The 16,750-nt window shown below is 37.7% G+C and overlaps 2 protein-coding genes across 3 annotated transcripts; one reads left to right on the top strand and one right to left on the bottom strand.

Annotated features, from left to right (window-relative positions):
* Positions 1 to 626: 626 nt before the first annotated feature.
* LOC109065063 (wingless-type MMTV integration site family, member 1) lies at positions 627 to 7,107 on the bottom strand. The gene is made up of 5 exons (XM_042713265.1): positions 6,511 to 7,107; positions 5,764 to 5,869; positions 4,405 to 4,658; positions 3,979 to 4,244; positions 627 to 3,247 (listed from the first exon to the last, which is right to left on the bottom strand). The coding sequence occupies exons 1-5, from the start codon at positions 6,518 to 6,520 to the stop codon at positions 2,756 to 2,758; spliced, it is 1,128 nt and encodes a 375-aa protein (XP_042569199.1). The 5' UTR covers positions 6,521 to 7,107; the 3' UTR covers positions 627 to 2,755.
* LOC109081250 (protein Wnt-10b) lies at positions 4,574 to 14,924 on the top strand. 2 transcript variants are annotated; one of them, XM_042713263.1, is made up of 4 exons: positions 4,574 to 4,687; positions 11,968 to 12,230; positions 12,517 to 12,968; positions 13,894 to 14,924. In XM_042713263.1, the coding sequence occupies exons 2-4, from the start codon at positions 12,068 to 12,070 to the stop codon at positions 14,383 to 14,385; spliced, it is 1,107 nt and encodes a 368-aa protein (XP_042569197.1). In that variant the 5' UTR covers positions 4,574 to 4,687; positions 11,968 to 12,067; the 3' UTR covers positions 14,386 to 14,924. The 2 variants fall into 2 exon arrangements, with proteins under 2 accessions (XP_042569197.1, XP_042569196.1); XM_042713262.1 differs by lacking the exon at positions 4,574 to 4,687 and adding an exon at positions 8,039 to 10,833.
* Positions 14,925 to 16,750: the final 1,826 nt, after the last annotated feature.

Below are 16,750 nucleotides of genomic sequence, written 5' to 3'. Positions count from 1 at the left end.
AAAATTTGTTTCAGGATTCTTTGATTAATATAAAATTAAAAAAACAGCATCTAGTTGAATTAGAATTTAGAAATCTTTTGTAGCATTATAAATGTCTTTCTTGTCACTTTTGACCAATCAATTGCATCCATATTTCATATAAGTCTTTTTTTAATATTACTTACCCCAGACTTTTGAATAATCCTGTATCAAGGTTTCCACAAAAATAGGCAGCACAACTGTTTAAAACTTTGATAATATGAAGAAATCTTGCTTAAGCAACAAATCAGCATATTAGAATGATTTCTTAAGGATCATGTGAGACTGAATACTGGAGTAAAGATGCTGAAAATTCAGCTTAGCATCATAGGAATAAATCATATTTTAAAATATATTAAAACAGAAAATAGTTATTTTAATGTGTAATAATATTTTACAATATTACTGTTTTTACTAAATTTCTCATAAAATATATGCAGTCTTGGTGAGCATAAGAGACTTAACTTTCAAAAACATTAAAGAATCATAATTATTCTCAACTTTTGACCAATAGTTTATATAATTGAACATATAGTACATAGAAGTACAACATTTACATTTAAGCTACATTTTAGACCATTTTTTTTTATCTTTGTTTTTCTTTTCTTTCTATCAATTATCTGTGAGTTATCTGTTTCATCCTGTCAGCATTCCAGATCCTATTTCTCTTTTTTTCCTCCGATCACTCTGAATTCTGGGATGCGGTTGTGAGCGACAGCGGTTGTGCAGCGCTCCATCCTGCTGACCTTCAGTGGCCCTGTGTTATGTTGCGGTGGGTGAGAGAAAGAATCGTCTGCCTTCGTCCAAACTCTTGTGGTTGCACTGGCCTCGCCAGCAGGGCGGGGGCAACGCAGCCTGTCATTATTTCTAATACCATTTCTTTATTTTGTTTCTGATATTAAGTGAAGCAAAACCTCTACTGTTGTGAAAACACACCGATTTAACGCTGTGTTACACCGCTGCCCAAATTCCCTCAGCGGTTACTGTGGATTTAGGGTGCATGACTGTTCGAAGAAGAGGGCTGCTCTTGTGCTTTTAGTGGTGGGAATGATGTTTGGAGGAACGGATATACTTGCACACTCACATTGTTGATTTTAGGTTAAGTGATTTAGACATACTCTGTCATAACAGATTGCGGTTCTGAGAAATGATTGATGGATCACAAATGAAGCTGAGGAGAATACGCTCTGGAACATATGGAAAGACAAACCTGTTATTGAACACAAACTCTGGGCACTTTTAGGAAATGAGTGGTTCTCTGCAAACACAAATAATGAAAATATAAACTTTATTGTGCTATTACTCTATATGAAAACAACTTTTCTAAACTGAGCTAAAATATTTAATTTTATCAGCATTTCTTTTCTAAAAAAAAAGCCATCATACAATAATAAATACTTTTCATTCACAATATTAAAAGATGGTGTTCAGTGCATGTAAAACACAAGTGTCAAGAGACAAAGTAATCATGTCTCTGAGATGTATGTGGCCTCAATTTGATCATCCATTTGTGATCATCGGTATAAGTTAGCACACAACTGGCTGGAATTTTGTAAATAATGATAGTGTATTCACCCTACTTTCAGATTAAATCCCATTGCAAGTTGCAGCATAAATATATAGATCATATCCATTTATAATATTTACAACATTTTGGTTATTTTAGCTGATATACAAAATACAGTTTCCATAATTGTGGCTCTTTTAAAAATGTGAACTGTTTGTCCACTGTAAACTAGGTAGCAGGGCATTTACAGGATTATCTTTACACACTTTTTTAAAACTAGTATGTACTTGTGCGTAATCGATGTAGTCTCTTTGACAGATTCCAACAGAAGTTTTCTTCTTTCCCAAAAGAGTTTCTGAAATAACGCGGTTCTGTCATAGCTGAATCGACGAGTCAATCTCGGGTCAATCTTAATTTTCTATTCCCAATACTTTTCCATCAGTACAATAACATGGTATACCACATGATAATAAATGGTATTAAAAAATGGCAGGAGACTCAAAGCAATGACGGGAAGTTTGGCAGGTCCGAATGGGAAATCACAAGAGGTTGAGCCGAGTTCGGGATTCCGCTACACAGTAATCGGAAAAGGAAGCCCCATCCCTTGAGAAGCACTTCACACAGTTTTATGTGAGACGAGTAGGACTGCAGCTAAAGAAAACAAAACGCTAAAATATTTTAAAGAACCGCCCTCTTGTTAAGAGTTTTGCACTGGTTTATGAGAGAGCATGCTTGTGGTTCGCTAACCACAGGAACATCTGTCAAACTGTGTCCAGTTACTACTTTCTAGCTTCCATGTTCCCCAGAGTACCAGAGACGGAGATCAGGAGAAGAGAAGACAAACTAGAACCTCAGAACTAGTGCTTCAGCATGCTGAATTTCAAAATGCTTTTTCATGTAGTGCATAGCGGTTCGCGACCAATTTCTTTAGATTTAAAGCTATGTTGCAGTAACATCACCAAAATATTGTGTTTTTGGGCTACCATCAGCTAAGAGTTCTGCACATGTATTTTTGAACTTTTCTCAGTAGTTAATACATTATACTTGCCTGTTCAACCAACAGATTCTTTAGTTCCTTTTAACCTTGCTATCTTATCTCTTTTCTTCAGTATTTAAACTTAACATGTTTATTCATTGATTTATGTCTTCCAGATACCCCAACAGCCCCTTTCATTATCCAGTTTGGGACCCTTTGCCTCCAGTTTGTCAGTTTGTTTGATTGTGTGTTGATCATAGACATTGATGGACAGTCTGTGTACTGGTGCAGTTTAGGCAGCTCACATGACAACACCAGTGGAAAGTACAGTGGCATCTTTCTGTGACCTGCTCCAATCGAGTCTTGTATCCCCTTCCACAGCACAGCAACTCGCATCCGTCCAGCGCCGGTGATGAACTGTTGCAGGTGCGTCCCGAAGTGCCATGCGTGCCTGTTTTGCCATTGTAGGAACAGAAGTTGGGTGACTTTTCGTAATACACAAGGTCCCGAGCCGAAGGGAGCTTATGTGCTGGGTTCTCCGGTTCCAGGTGGCGAGGGTCGGCTCGATGGGACGCACGGTTGCTTCCTTTGTTGGCGTAAATGACTCGGGAGGCGCCATCGAAACGGTCCTTCAGGTAGTCTCCCACTACACGGAAGCTGGGCAGTCTCATCCAGCACGTTCGCACAGTGCAGGACCCAGACATCCCATGACACTTGCACTCTTGCTGCATCTCTGATGCGACTGTCTGTAGGGAGAGAATTGAAAATTAATATATATTGTGCAAAATAATTTATTCACTTATATTGAAATTCATAACAAATACACTTAATTGAATCGATGGATGTTGTCTCATATATATATATATATATATATATATATATATATATATATATATATATATAATATATATATATGTATATATATATATATATATATATATATATATCTATATATATATATATGTATATATATATATATATATATGTATTTTATATATATATATATATATATATATATATCATTGATTATTTATATATTTGATCCAAATAAATGTACTGATAAACTTATTAATGACATTTAAGTATAATTAATAAATTAGATATTTCTATAGAAATTCTGCACATTCTATTTGTATTGTAACCTGAATTTTTATATTTATATTTATATATTAATGGGAAAAAACATATAATATAATATAATATAATATAATATAATATAATATAATATAATATAATATAATATATCTGTAAATGTGCCATGTTAAATTAATTTTAAACCAATTTAATTAGTTCATTAATATTTCATTAGTAAGTTCATTAGTATAATTCATTATTCAATTAATTTGAATAATAAAAATAGGCATTTTAGACTGATAAAATTGTTATTTTAGCAGCTTTCCATCTGTACTTTGAGAAAAATCCATGTATTAATAGATCTGCATTTGGAGGAGCCAAATGGCTTTTGATTGTCTCTTACCATTCTCCCTGCCTCATTGTTGTGCAGGTTGGTCAGATACCGTAGATCTCTGCCCCTCTCACTGGAATCTACAAACTCTCGCCCGAACATCCTGCCAAAATCCACATTATCGCTGCAGCCTCCCCAGTGCCAGTCTGGCCCTCCAGGACCTCGGCGCCGGTAGTCGCAGGTGCAGGACTCAATGGCTCCCTCAGAGCAGGAACGGGCCACGGCGTGAGTAACACCAGCACTTGTGATGGCAAACACAAATGCAGTCTCACGGCAACCTAACAAACAATAAGCACAACTTAGAATCTCTGTCATGCTGTGTCTCCATACAGAAAATATTCATGTGTAATTCCATGTTCTCCTATTTCACTGTATGAGATATGAATAGTGTGCGTTGTTTAAATCTTTCATAATGTCACTCTGAGAAGCCATGCTCACCTCGGTTGACAATTTTGCCAAAGACATTGGGGCTGTGGGTGGTCGGACAGTTCCAGCGGCGGTTACGAAACTGCCATTTGCATTCCTTGATGGCTGTATGCAGGCCTGCAGCAATGGCGTGCAAGATGCCAGGGTTTAGCCGGATCAGTTTTCTCTGACGACGACTTAGCAACGCCAGGCTGGGGTCCAACGCCAACTGCACATTCTTGGAGTTGGTGAGGAGATTGCCTGAGGATGCCACATTCACAATACCCCTGTTGGAGAAACAGGAAGGTTGACTTTTGTAAGTTGAAAAAAGGTATTTTCTACTGGCATGAGATGCAAAAACTTTATTTTTTTTGTCATATTCTCATTGATTTGCCTTTTTAGTTTGTGAGATGAGAATCACAGACATGTGATGTGTAAAAATTTAAATAGAAAAATGTATAGTTTCACTAGAATGCTTGGAAGGAGATATCACAGCAAATAAATATAAAATGTTAATGATGTAATATCGAACATAAGCCAAGGTATGCCTATTTCTGAATGCAACAGGTCCAAACTGTAAGTCGTGTCCAATTAAACTTAAATCAATCTGAAAACTGCTTAACACAAAACCTTTCAAAGAACAAATCCGATACAGAATTGTATAAGTCCTCTAAATAACATATGCATTTAAAGCATATATAATATAGAAAAATCTTTTTAGATTAAAAATTAACAAAACCTTTCTACATAGTGTATCAGCGTGTCTCATTTTTAATTCTCCTTTTGCCATTGTTGTGACATATACACACAGCTTTACATCAGCATGTATCATTTTTAATTCTCCCTTCAACGTTATTATGAGACATACAGCTTTGGCTCATAAGTCGTGTCTTTAACCTACTCCGGAATGCTCAGCACATTACACAAATTCGACCCTGAAAACGACCTGGAAAGGAACTGCTCCTAGCAATAAAATAAATCCGCATTTAATTTATCCCACACTGGATTGAAAAATCTTGTCCCGTGTTCAAGCCACACTGTCAAAATGACAGAGAGAAACCGAGAGGGAGAGAGCGCGCGCGTAAGCAGTAGCTCCGCGTAAACAGGCGTAAACTCAGATTGCATTGATTTATTTGGGAACTGAGTTTGACTGCTCTAATTTAAGTATAACTTCGCTCTTTTTTTTATAAAAAAAAATAAAAATAAATGGATAATTTACAATACAGCTGCGCGCGCAAATGTTTAGTATTAAATGACAGATTCACTTCAACCAAAACAAGCCTACAGAAAAAAAAGCATTGGTTGTTGACATTCTAGGATGAATGTACTATATCTTGTATGTTATCTTGTATGCTACTAAATGGCATATATAATGGGCCTGCTGTATCTTACCACCACCGGCCGCTGTTGTTCACCGCCACTGTGCCAGTGAGAGAGGAGACCAGGAGGACACATGCCGCTTTGACTGCGAGGAGCAACGCGAGTACCCGCATGATATCTGAAAGGGCAAAGTTAACCAATTACCCTCAAATAAGATTCCTGCAATGATAAACGATGTCAGGATGTTTCTATATTAGAGGAGCTAGTGAGCATCTTACAAATTATGAATTTAATAACAATAGAAAAACCATTAGTGTAGCACACAGTAATAATGAATGATATTTATGTTCCCAGTAGCCTATATATAATATACAGAAAATACGATTAGTGTAGGAATACATGTGTAGGTAGTTGATGTCAAATGAATGTCAAAATACTGTTCTTTAATCGTAGATATGACTCAACAAAAATCTCAAATATCAGCTAGCACAAAAAATATATATATATCAGCCTACATTTAAAAAAATAAAATTAGAAAAAGTGAGAACCAAAATAACCCAAGTGCCATAAAATATCCTTTTAAAAACTTTTTATTTTCAAGTTCTTTCAAAAACCTTGTTTTAAAGAACATGAATACGCTTTTCTAAAAATAGTTATCCAAATCATTCGTCTCCAAAGAAACATACAGCAACTCACGAACCATATACAGCCTAAAATGCTTCTTTAAGATGTTTCTCAAGGTGCTGCACCTTTATTTTAACATTCTAAAATAGAATAAAAACATATAAAGTGATTTTGGTGCAATAAGAATACACTTACCACTCCACATTCCAGTGCGACTGACAGCGTGGGTCAATGTTTATTCATAAAATCAGTGTAGAAGTCACAAAAAGGGTCCTGGATGGGATGCCAGTGCCGCTGCTGCTGCTGCTGCTGCTCTTACAGTCTCTGTGTTAGTGATGCTCTGCTCACAGCACTGAGCGCGTGGGACAGTCCCGTAGACCTGATCCCCTCGGTGACTGATAGGCGACACATTGTTCACTTATTGAACGCTACAAGATGAATAAAAAAGGGATTTGCTGCTCTCATCTCCCTCTGTTTTTTTCCTCCCTCCTTTTGAGTGGAACTGAATGGACGGATAGCTTAATTCTTCTCATTGGGCACAATGAATACTGGAGGCAAAACCCGACATAAAGGAGAGGAGATGAAGAAGGATCCGTTATAGGCGCTTTAAATTACATATCATTTTGTAATCCTCGTCCGGAGATTCCTCAGATACACTCAAGCGAATTCATATAAAATGCAGTTCCTTCAGGCGTCTTCCGTATACGCAGAGCAGATTTATTCCTTCTCATTGCGGTGGGTGTGTGTGCGCGCGCGCGCCACTTGTGTCCCTGCGTGGATAGTGTCGCGACACAGTTACAGTAAGAGGGGGAAATGAAACATCTAAACTGGACTTTTTCCCCGGAGATCTTGCATGCATTACTCACTTAACTGCGTCTCCTCCCTCTTGCGCGTTAATTTTTTTTTATAGATGTCCATACTTGCGCTCTGCACTCACTCGTTTGTACTGTTTAGCCTAAACAAAGCACATCAAGTGGAAACGTCATGCTTTAATTATGGTGAAAAATCTGGGTTAAGTGAAAAGGAGAATATTAAAGGCACTGACAGCGCTTAATGCTGCTTCAGTTTCTAGGTTTTATTTGTGTAACACATTTTGGTTTCAAAGTCTGTAACTCCATGTCTGTGTGTGTGTGTGTGTGTGTGTGTGTGTGTGTATATATATATATATATATATATATATATATATATATATATATATATATAAATATAATCATATTTCGAAATATTTCCATATCTGCATGCCACAAATAAAATGATCTCTAAACTGTGAATTTCTCAACTTCAATGAGACTGTTGTGTTGTAACGATCCGGTTGTAACAGTAATAGAAAACGTGGAGAATTTACATATTGGACGTGAGTTTATTATGGTAATCAAAAGTATTTGTTTACAATAATTATTTCATCACCACCCTAGCCTCATTTCATTTTAAACATTCAGTTAAAAAAGGTAAATAGCAAACGTTTTATAAACCGTTGGGTAACAACAAAAGAGAGCGTTACATCTCTTTTAACCAATCGCATAAATATTAAAAAAAAAATAAAAAAAAGTCTTACAACTTCTTATGGTAATTTAACCCATTTTGCCCATTTAGACATTTTAGAGAACGAATAAAATAAGAAATCGTTACAGATAAATAACTCAACACGTTTGACTTTAAACTGTGACACCAAAGTAGAAAGAGTCCAGATAAAACTGTTCACCATCTGGACTGCAGACCTCCCTTGATCGCATATGGTCAGTAAAGGCACGAATCAAATAGTATTTTGCTGTCAGTTTTGACTCCATGCATTTATGGTGTAGTCTGCGCAAAGAATTATGAGCAGTTGGCAAATATTAAATCAGCTTTTTTTAAACACATATAAGGTGTTTGATGTCACCATGAAAGAATCAGAGAGAAAGAGAAAAAGCACTTTTTTTTTTTTTTTTTTTTTTGAGGGATTGAAGTAAATGGCAAACTGAAGGAAGTGCGCTTTTGTTAGTGGTATTTAATGAAGGCTGCTTTTCTGGGCTTAGCCTGCTCTTATACTCTTGAAGGATCTTAAACAGTTTTCCTGAAACACTCATGCGATGCAGCGCAGATTAGTGGCAATCCGGTTAAAGGGACGCCTTTTATATACAAATCAACTTCAAATCACTTTTTAAGCCACTTAGATATACACGCCATGGCAAAATGCTAATGCCCTTTTCGTTGCCAGAGCTTAATAAGAAGAGTAGAGGTGATTAGCTCCAATACAAGAATTGATCTTCGAGAATAGGAGGTGATTAGTCCAAAAACCAAGAACTGTTGTCAGGATTCGGTGTTAAGGATGGTTAAGGGTGGATTTAACTCAATTTCATGACATTAATCCTAGTTCTACTACTGTTAATAGTAATAATAATAAAGATAAGAAGCAAGATGCTCGTTCTAGGATCAGTTTTTTCACCTGCTGTGCATAGTGCATAGCTGACCACCAGCACGATAATCCCTTAATCTTGTAAACTTCTAATGCCTCAAATATTCTGGTTTATTCGTATATTCATCAGTTCTATGTTCAAATCTTCTTGTATCATGTCATCATGCCTACGATGCAGCTAGATTATGAAAGAAAAGAAAAGAAAGAAAAAACACTGACAGATTGTCTATTGAACTAAGTTATTATGTGCATTATGCATAATTTGTTGGCCCACTATGTAATTGCGTATCACTTTCAATGAGCCTTGACAACAACCTCTCCATCATGGTCAGTTATGGGACTAATTATACGCACAAACTCAGACGTGTATAGACAAACAAACGAAATAAGTCTATTTTCCAGTAGTGCTCTAGGCTATCTGCAGCAACAGTCAGCAAAGCCTTCTCATTAAGAGTGTCGGGGAAAATGATGAATGTGGGCTTAATTAAAGTGAAACGTCACTAGGGCTGCACGGTGAACTGTTGAACTGATTCGGAGTGGGAGGATGGGCAAACACATGAACGCGCACACGCACCTCGCATTGTTCATGAAGAACCGCACGCCTGCCTGCTGCTGCCCTGCTTATTGTAGCCTATATGAATGACTTTTAGTTTAGTTTAGCTTATACACGTTGTCTTGACATGTCTTGTCACGAGTTCTGCAGTGCAGACAGGTCGGGTAATAGGCCTACTTCATAAACAATCAGAAATAGACTACAAGAAAAATAGATCAATTAATAAATAGAAAGAATGCACACACTGCAAGTAACAAGTCACAGGTTCTGGGATCCAATGCATCAGCCATGCAGCAGTTTACACACTAGAGAGGCAGTTTTGTATTGAGCAGTGGAAATGATTTGTAGTAGCTTTCCATCCATTAATTTATAGCATTTTGCTTGATTTTATGAGTTTCATAATTATTAATGAATTAATAATTAATCATTTTGATAAATTCGATTTTTTTCATCAGCAATTAAATTTAATCTTTACGTCAATTTTAAAGCTGCAATTAAAATAGGGTTATTTTCCGATGGTTTAATTAACCAAAACTGGTATCTATCTATCTGTCTATCTGTCTATCTGTCTATCTATCTATCTATCTATCTATCTATCTATCTATCTATCTATCTATCTATCTATCTATCTATCTCATTGTTTATACTTGTTGTCTTATCAGTTATCGGTTCTTTTAATACCGATAAATGGAATAATATGCAAAAACAGCACCATTACAACACCTCAAAAGAAAAAAAAACGTTATATTCCAAAAACAAAGGCTAAAATAAATTCGCTAATTAGATCGTAAAACTATTTTGCATAAATATTATGGTGCAAATACTACTAATACTAAAAACTATAAAATAAACCAAAACAAAAATGTGGTAGCTATAATGTAATGTTTTGTTGTGTCAAAAATGTAAACAAATAGGCTACAATAAATTAAACGTCGGCTTTGCATATCAGTTGGTCACTTAGACAAAATAATCTATATAATGTGTGTGGATAATATAAATAGATAGACTGAAAACTATCGTGTGACATTGTTAGTCACGTGTTGCTCAGCGCACTTGATTTGAAAAAGATCCAAATATAGTCAATGCCCTTGTTGTCAATATTGCGTCTCAATTGAGAAAGTAGCCTATTGGTTTAGGCTTCTACTGAAACTGATTTATTCAAAGCCAGATTTATGCCCATTCAGCATGCCCACTATTGGTGGGGGTCAAGATTATCACATGCATATTTAAGAATATACAAAGTTTGACTGGCCTTGCTACTTTATTATCGTGTTAAAAAAACAAGCGCCTCAGGCGACGTTTGCCCACCCTGACGGCGCCCCCTCCTCTCCCTCCTTCTCCTTCTCAGTGACATACACGCTCCCGTCCCAAGCTCCATCAAATGCTGCTTGCTCAACTCCCCGCTCCTCACACAAACAATTGAAGTCATTTCCAGTTCGTCTCTAACGCGTTCCTACAGGTGTTTTAATGTCCCGTCGAGAAAAGCTTTCAGCGCAATGGAGTTACCCCACAGACAGTATCTGGGACGAGTCCTGGTTGTGACTGCAGCGCTTCTGTCACCTGCGTTCACGTAAGTAGAAAGGTAGAAGCGCGTTTATGGGATCTGCTGGAGTAATCAACTGCTTGTTTTGGAAAGCCAGTTATTTAAATGCATATGTAAAATATAGTCTCAATCTGTCATTTGCATGATTCATTCATTATTATTATTTAATTATACTTTTGATTTTAAAAAGATTTCAAGGTTTAGGCTGCTAGTAGGCTAAAGTAGTAAGCTAGTAAACTACTTACATGTATCTAAAACGAATTAGTATCTTTTTAATGTTGTTTTTGCTATTAGTATAGTCCAATAAATACATTTTCCAATCAATAGAAGGCTACTTAATAATCACATACTAGTAGGCTACTCATTCCTTTGATACTAGACGTGACTTCTCCATTGTTACTGGTAACAAACTGCAAGTTTGCCATTGATTATATAGGAATTTGTTGTTTAGATACTAAGTAGAACATATTCCAATGGATGCTGGTGCTGTTATTACTAGTTAAACAGGTAGGCTATTAGTTACAATTACCTCCTAGTACTAATTGAATAGATACTAGTGTCTGTTCTGGTAATTGTTACCACAAACATTTTTAATCTCATTGCATCTGTGTGGTTATGGATGTTCTCTCACTTCTCAAAACTCTCAATGGGCATAATGTATTTATTAACATCAGCGTGTTATGATTAATATTTTGCCCACAAATCTTTTCCATATAGTCATTTTCTCATCAGATTATCATCAGGCATGCCAAGACACTGATAGAAACCAGGGTGTTTGAAAATTCATGGCTGTTTTATGTATGCCTCTGGCAAGGTCACAGCCTTGTTTGAGTGTCAGGCCACTCAGCTGCTGATATAAAAAGCACTAGAATTTGTCACTTTTTTCCTCTTTGCCGTATTTAAAATGTTCCAGTAAATATGTATTGATCATATTATCTGAAATGAATATGGCACCATAAAAACATCCATTCCTGATACAATATTTTCCTGCTTCTCGTTAATGACTGAATTCATTGTCATAATTTCTTCACATATGTGAGTCATTTAAAAAAGCCCACATGTGAAGAAGCTAAGTAACAGCAGCCTTCTGCAATATTTACTGCATGCGGTGTTACTTCATAATGATTTCACTGCTATAAAATTAATTTTCTCCTTTCTCAGGGTACTGGGCAATGACATCCTTGGCCTGAAGGTGGCAGGAGAGCCAGTGCTTACCCCCAACGCAGTGTGTTTACGACTGGCAGGCCTGACCAAAAAACAGATGCGTTTGTGTGTGCGCAGCCCTGATGTCACAGCCTCTGCTCTGCAGGGCATTCAGGTTGCTATTCACGAATGCCAACACCAGCTCAGAGACCAGCGCTGGAACTGCTCCTCCCTGGAGAACCATGGCAAGCTGCCCCATCAGAGTGCCATTCTCAACAGGGGTGAGTTGATGGCAAAGGGGCATGAGAAGTGCTGACGTTGAAGTTGTAGAGAGCCAATACAGTCATAATCCGGGCATCGAAATGCTACATTAGCCAAAGAGGGAAAATATCAGAGTTGAGTCATTGTTTAACGCATTTGCGCCATGGAAAACATCTTTTATGAGATTTTAGATAAAGGTCATTATAGATAATTATCTCACCAGCTGGCTCATATGCACTTCGCCTTCTGAAGGCTCTGTTTTCCTGTTGGCAGCTTTATTTATTAAAGTACTTTCTTTGATCCCAGGTTTCCGAGAGAGTGCCTTCTCACTGTCCTTGCTGGCTGCAGGTGTCGTGCATTCGGTGGCTTTGGCCTGCAGCCTCGGTAAGTTGCGTGGGTGTGGCTGCGAGGCTAAACGTCACCTGGATGATGACAAAATCCGGCTTAAGTTAACCCAGCTCCAGCTTCAGACTTTTCAGAGGAGTGGAGTGTCCATAGCAGGTGCAGGGGAGAGCACACATGACTTTGGTTCACTCCACGACAGCCTGCCGGCCAGTCTGCACTCATCCCACCCCATCAGTCTCCTCAAACCCATGCCGGATGAGGTCACGATGCTGCAGGACACCTGGGAGTGGGGAGGATGTAGTCATGATGTCCGTCTTGGTGTACGGTTCTCTAGGGATTGGTTGGATTCCAGAGGATCCCCCCGTGATATACACGCTCGTATGCGGATTCATAATAATAGAGTGGGCAGACAGGTGTGGTTTTAAATCTTCAAATCCAAATCTTTCTGGATAATCTATACTGCAATTGAATTGGTCTTTAAAACAATGACAACCATGTCCTAAACAGGTGTGACATGCTGAAACACTGTAAATTTGAGTTTTTGTTTTAAATTAATCACCTGCTCGGTTTCCATTTATGCAGACATACATAGATTAGCCCCGCCCACAACAAAATCTTATTGGTCCAAAATTTGCTTTAACTGTTTGTTAAAGAATAAATATCTTCTTATTAAATTATCCAAGAACACATGCAGATGAAATTTATAGATGCAGTGAATTGAATATACCTCCGATATGCATTTTTAACGTTTTTTTTTTATTTTAATTTGTTTTAATATTCTTTTTTTCTGTTTTTTGGAAGGATATAAAGTCAAACATGTTACAGTAACACAGCTAATATCACATGGAGTATGACTCCTCAAGATAATGATATTTAGGTAAATATACATAATATTTAAAAACAATTTACATGGGAAAAATATTTAAATTTAAGCTGTGTACACTGTCATGTATTCAAGATGTAAGGAAAATTTATTTTTATGGTTACACTACATTAGATCTTTTGAGTGATTAAATTTAAACTTGTATATATTATATATTACTATATATATATAATAATTAAATACATAACATTACATTATGAAACTGAAATGAGTACAAGAACATGGAGCATGTGTTTTAAAGTACATCTGTAAAAGATTTTCTTTTCCATGAATGTGGAGACTCTTAAATGTCATTGTGCCATTTTTCGGTTCACTACCACATGTATAAATATATAGAAAAACAGACAGATACACAGATAGATCTTACTCCCATTTATGACATGGTGTTAAGCATTTGATTAACTTAAAAATACAGATATACTACATTCTTTTCATTATGTGTTTGACTTTAACAGGTAGTTACTGACAACATGAGAAGAAAGTGCAAGTGTCATGGCACATCAGGCAGCTGCCAGTTCAAGACCTGCTGGTATGTTTCTCCTGAATTCCGGCTTGTGGGTTCACTGCTACGGGAGAAATTTCTGACTGCCATCTTCATAAACTCTCAGAACAAGAACAGCGGAGTGTTCAACTCTCGAACTGGTGAGAGCACCAGCTCAGATCAGCTCAGAGGCCGGCGGCGGAACATTTCCCGTGAGTTAGTGTACTTCGAGAAGTCGCCCGACTTCTGTGATCGTGAGCCAGCAGTGGATTCGCCGGGGACGCAGGGTCGCATCTGCAACAAGAGCAGCCCCAGCATGGACGGTTGTGGGTCGCTGTGCTGTGGCCGCGGACACAACATCCTCAAACAGGCACGCAGCGAACGGTGTCACTGCCGCTTCCACTGGTGCTGCTACGTGCTCTGTGAGGAGTGCAGGGTTACAGAATGGGTTAATGTGTGCAAGTAACCAACCCACCTTGATCCAAATCCTCATTTCTTTTTTGGACCGAGAGACAACAAGTGTGTTTTGCTCTCACACAGTGTGTCTGTTTATCCATTTCTCTCCTTCTTTTAACCTTTATCATCTGGGATCCATTTGCATTGTGTTGCTGTTGTTATTCTCAAAATGCCAAGTCAGAGATTGAGGAGGAGGTGACTCATGTCATTTGTCTTTTTTTCCTCACTTTGAATCTTCAGCCTCCAGAACCAAGTAAATGGTCCGAACGCCATCTGCACTCCTCCAAATAACAGCAGGAACAAATTATCCTTGTGAAATATAGGCACTGCTACAGTCTACCTTTTTTTACATTTAAAAAGTGCACTTAATGTATATTCCTTACCTTGGCAAAATGTTTGAAACATCATTCTTGATGGTAAAATACCATCAAGATTCTGAAACACTGTGTCTTTGCAGTATTATGATCTTTGCCCACATTGATCATGAAGAATCAGTGGCTGTGATAATTGAAGGGAACATCTCTCAGTGCCTTTTATGAGGTTTCATAAGATGTTATAGAAAAACTCTCTCAAGTCTGGAGCGAATCTTGGCCATCAAATGAGAATATGCCTTGCATAGGGGTCTGAGTTTATTTGGTTTTTATGAAAACCAGGACAATTGTGAAGCTGATATGCTGTGTAACCCCATCCTAACCTTTACAGAGACAGACCAATCAGAGAACGGAGATGGATAGAGTAAAGGAACGACTGGAGAACACTTGTGCCTCCCGTGGATGTTTTGCAGCTGATTAAAAACAGTCACATCTCATCTAATACTGCTGAACAATATTGGATGCCAGATCCCTTTGATGCAAGAATGGAAGACATTCATACTCTCAAGTCTTGAGTTAAACTGTATTTAAACAGTTGCCATTACAATCATATTACAGAGAATTTGATGAATACAATTTTTAAACTTAAAATTAACTTTCATATATTGCATTCTTAAAGAGACTTTAGTGAATTTATGTTATACAATGTTTAAGAATGCCTCAGTTTTTGGTTAAGAAACCTTTGTTGGTTTATCGTGTATAGGTTTTAGAACCAGAAACAACCCTCTAGAACAGAGGAGGGGTCATAGATCACCATATTAGATATAATTGTACTCTTCTGGAGATCTTTTTACTGAATCTGACCTCTCATAATGGGCAACCGTGATAGGTTTTCATAAAGAGTTTTATAAGCAGATTGAAGCATGAATCGGTCTTAAAGGGATCAGCTGTCCAAAGTTGCACCATGTGCTGCTCAGTATGTTTGTCCTTGTCTTTGAATGTGCAACTGTCAGTGACTGGACCACTGTGTGATTTCCTAACTAAACACAGGCGTCTTCTGATGTCTATGCTGTGTGTGAGTTTTCTGACTGCACAACAATCACAAACATCTTAGGAATAAATGAGTTTTTCTGTATGATTCCTCACGAGACTCTGTAATGAGGATACGCTGTGGTGGATGTGAAATGAGTGAAGTGACCACCCACGGTCTGCTGGCTTTATCGAACTCGCTTCTCGTGGTATTTCCTTTGGTAATAAAGATGGGAGCAAAAGAGAACTAGAGAAAGAGTGGTGTGGAATGATAAACCGCTGGATATCTGGTTTGCATTTCTTTATTCCTTTATCATTTCACCCTTGAGCTGCTGCAAGAGGGAATTTCCTGTCGCTGTTTCTCCCATGTGTGAGACAGAGAAACTGGATGGCCATAGACCCCCCCACCACCTCCCCCAACATAATGCAGTGTAGCCAGTCACACATACAAAGCAACATACTGACAGCATCAAGAATAATGACAACCAGACACAGCCACAGTAAAGACAGAAGGCCACAGAACTAATCTGAAAATATTTCAGTTAGCTACTACGTTTGGATGGATGGATGGATAGATAGATAGATAGATAGATAGATAGATAGATAGATAGATAGATAGATAGATAGATAGATAGATAGATAGATAGACTAATGGATAGATGAATATATGGGTGAGTTTTTAGATGGGTAAATAGGTGACAGACACAGCAAGAGATATCGATGTTAGCGGATATGGAATTATGTGAATAGTGCACATACTAAGCTAAATCAAAAGAGAAAGAAAAGGGGAAGAAATACAGCTGGAAACATCTGCTTCTGGGCTCCTTGTCCAGCTTCCATTTTTGATGTGGGATAGAGAGAAAAAGAGAAAGGGGAAGGGGGAGGGAGGAGGAGGGTGAGAAGTAGATGGGGGAGGTTGCCTAAATGTGCAAGCCCTCATTAGTTCTGCAAGCCTAACCAACCCGACTTATGATTGTGTTTGCTGGGGTGCACTTTGGCAAACACTTCAGAGGAGAGGATCCTTTAAATTATAAC

The sequence above is a fragment of the Cyprinus carpio genome, chromosome A23, assembly GCF_018340385.1.
Source record: "Cyprinus carpio isolate SPL01 chromosome A23, ASM1834038v1, whole genome shotgun sequence".
Classification (NCBI taxonomy): domain Eukaryota; kingdom Metazoa; phylum Chordata; class Actinopteri; order Cypriniformes; family Cyprinidae; genus Cyprinus; species Cyprinus carpio.
Note: the sequence above shows the minus strand (reverse complement) of the source record. Positions and strands in the feature narration are given on the sequence as shown.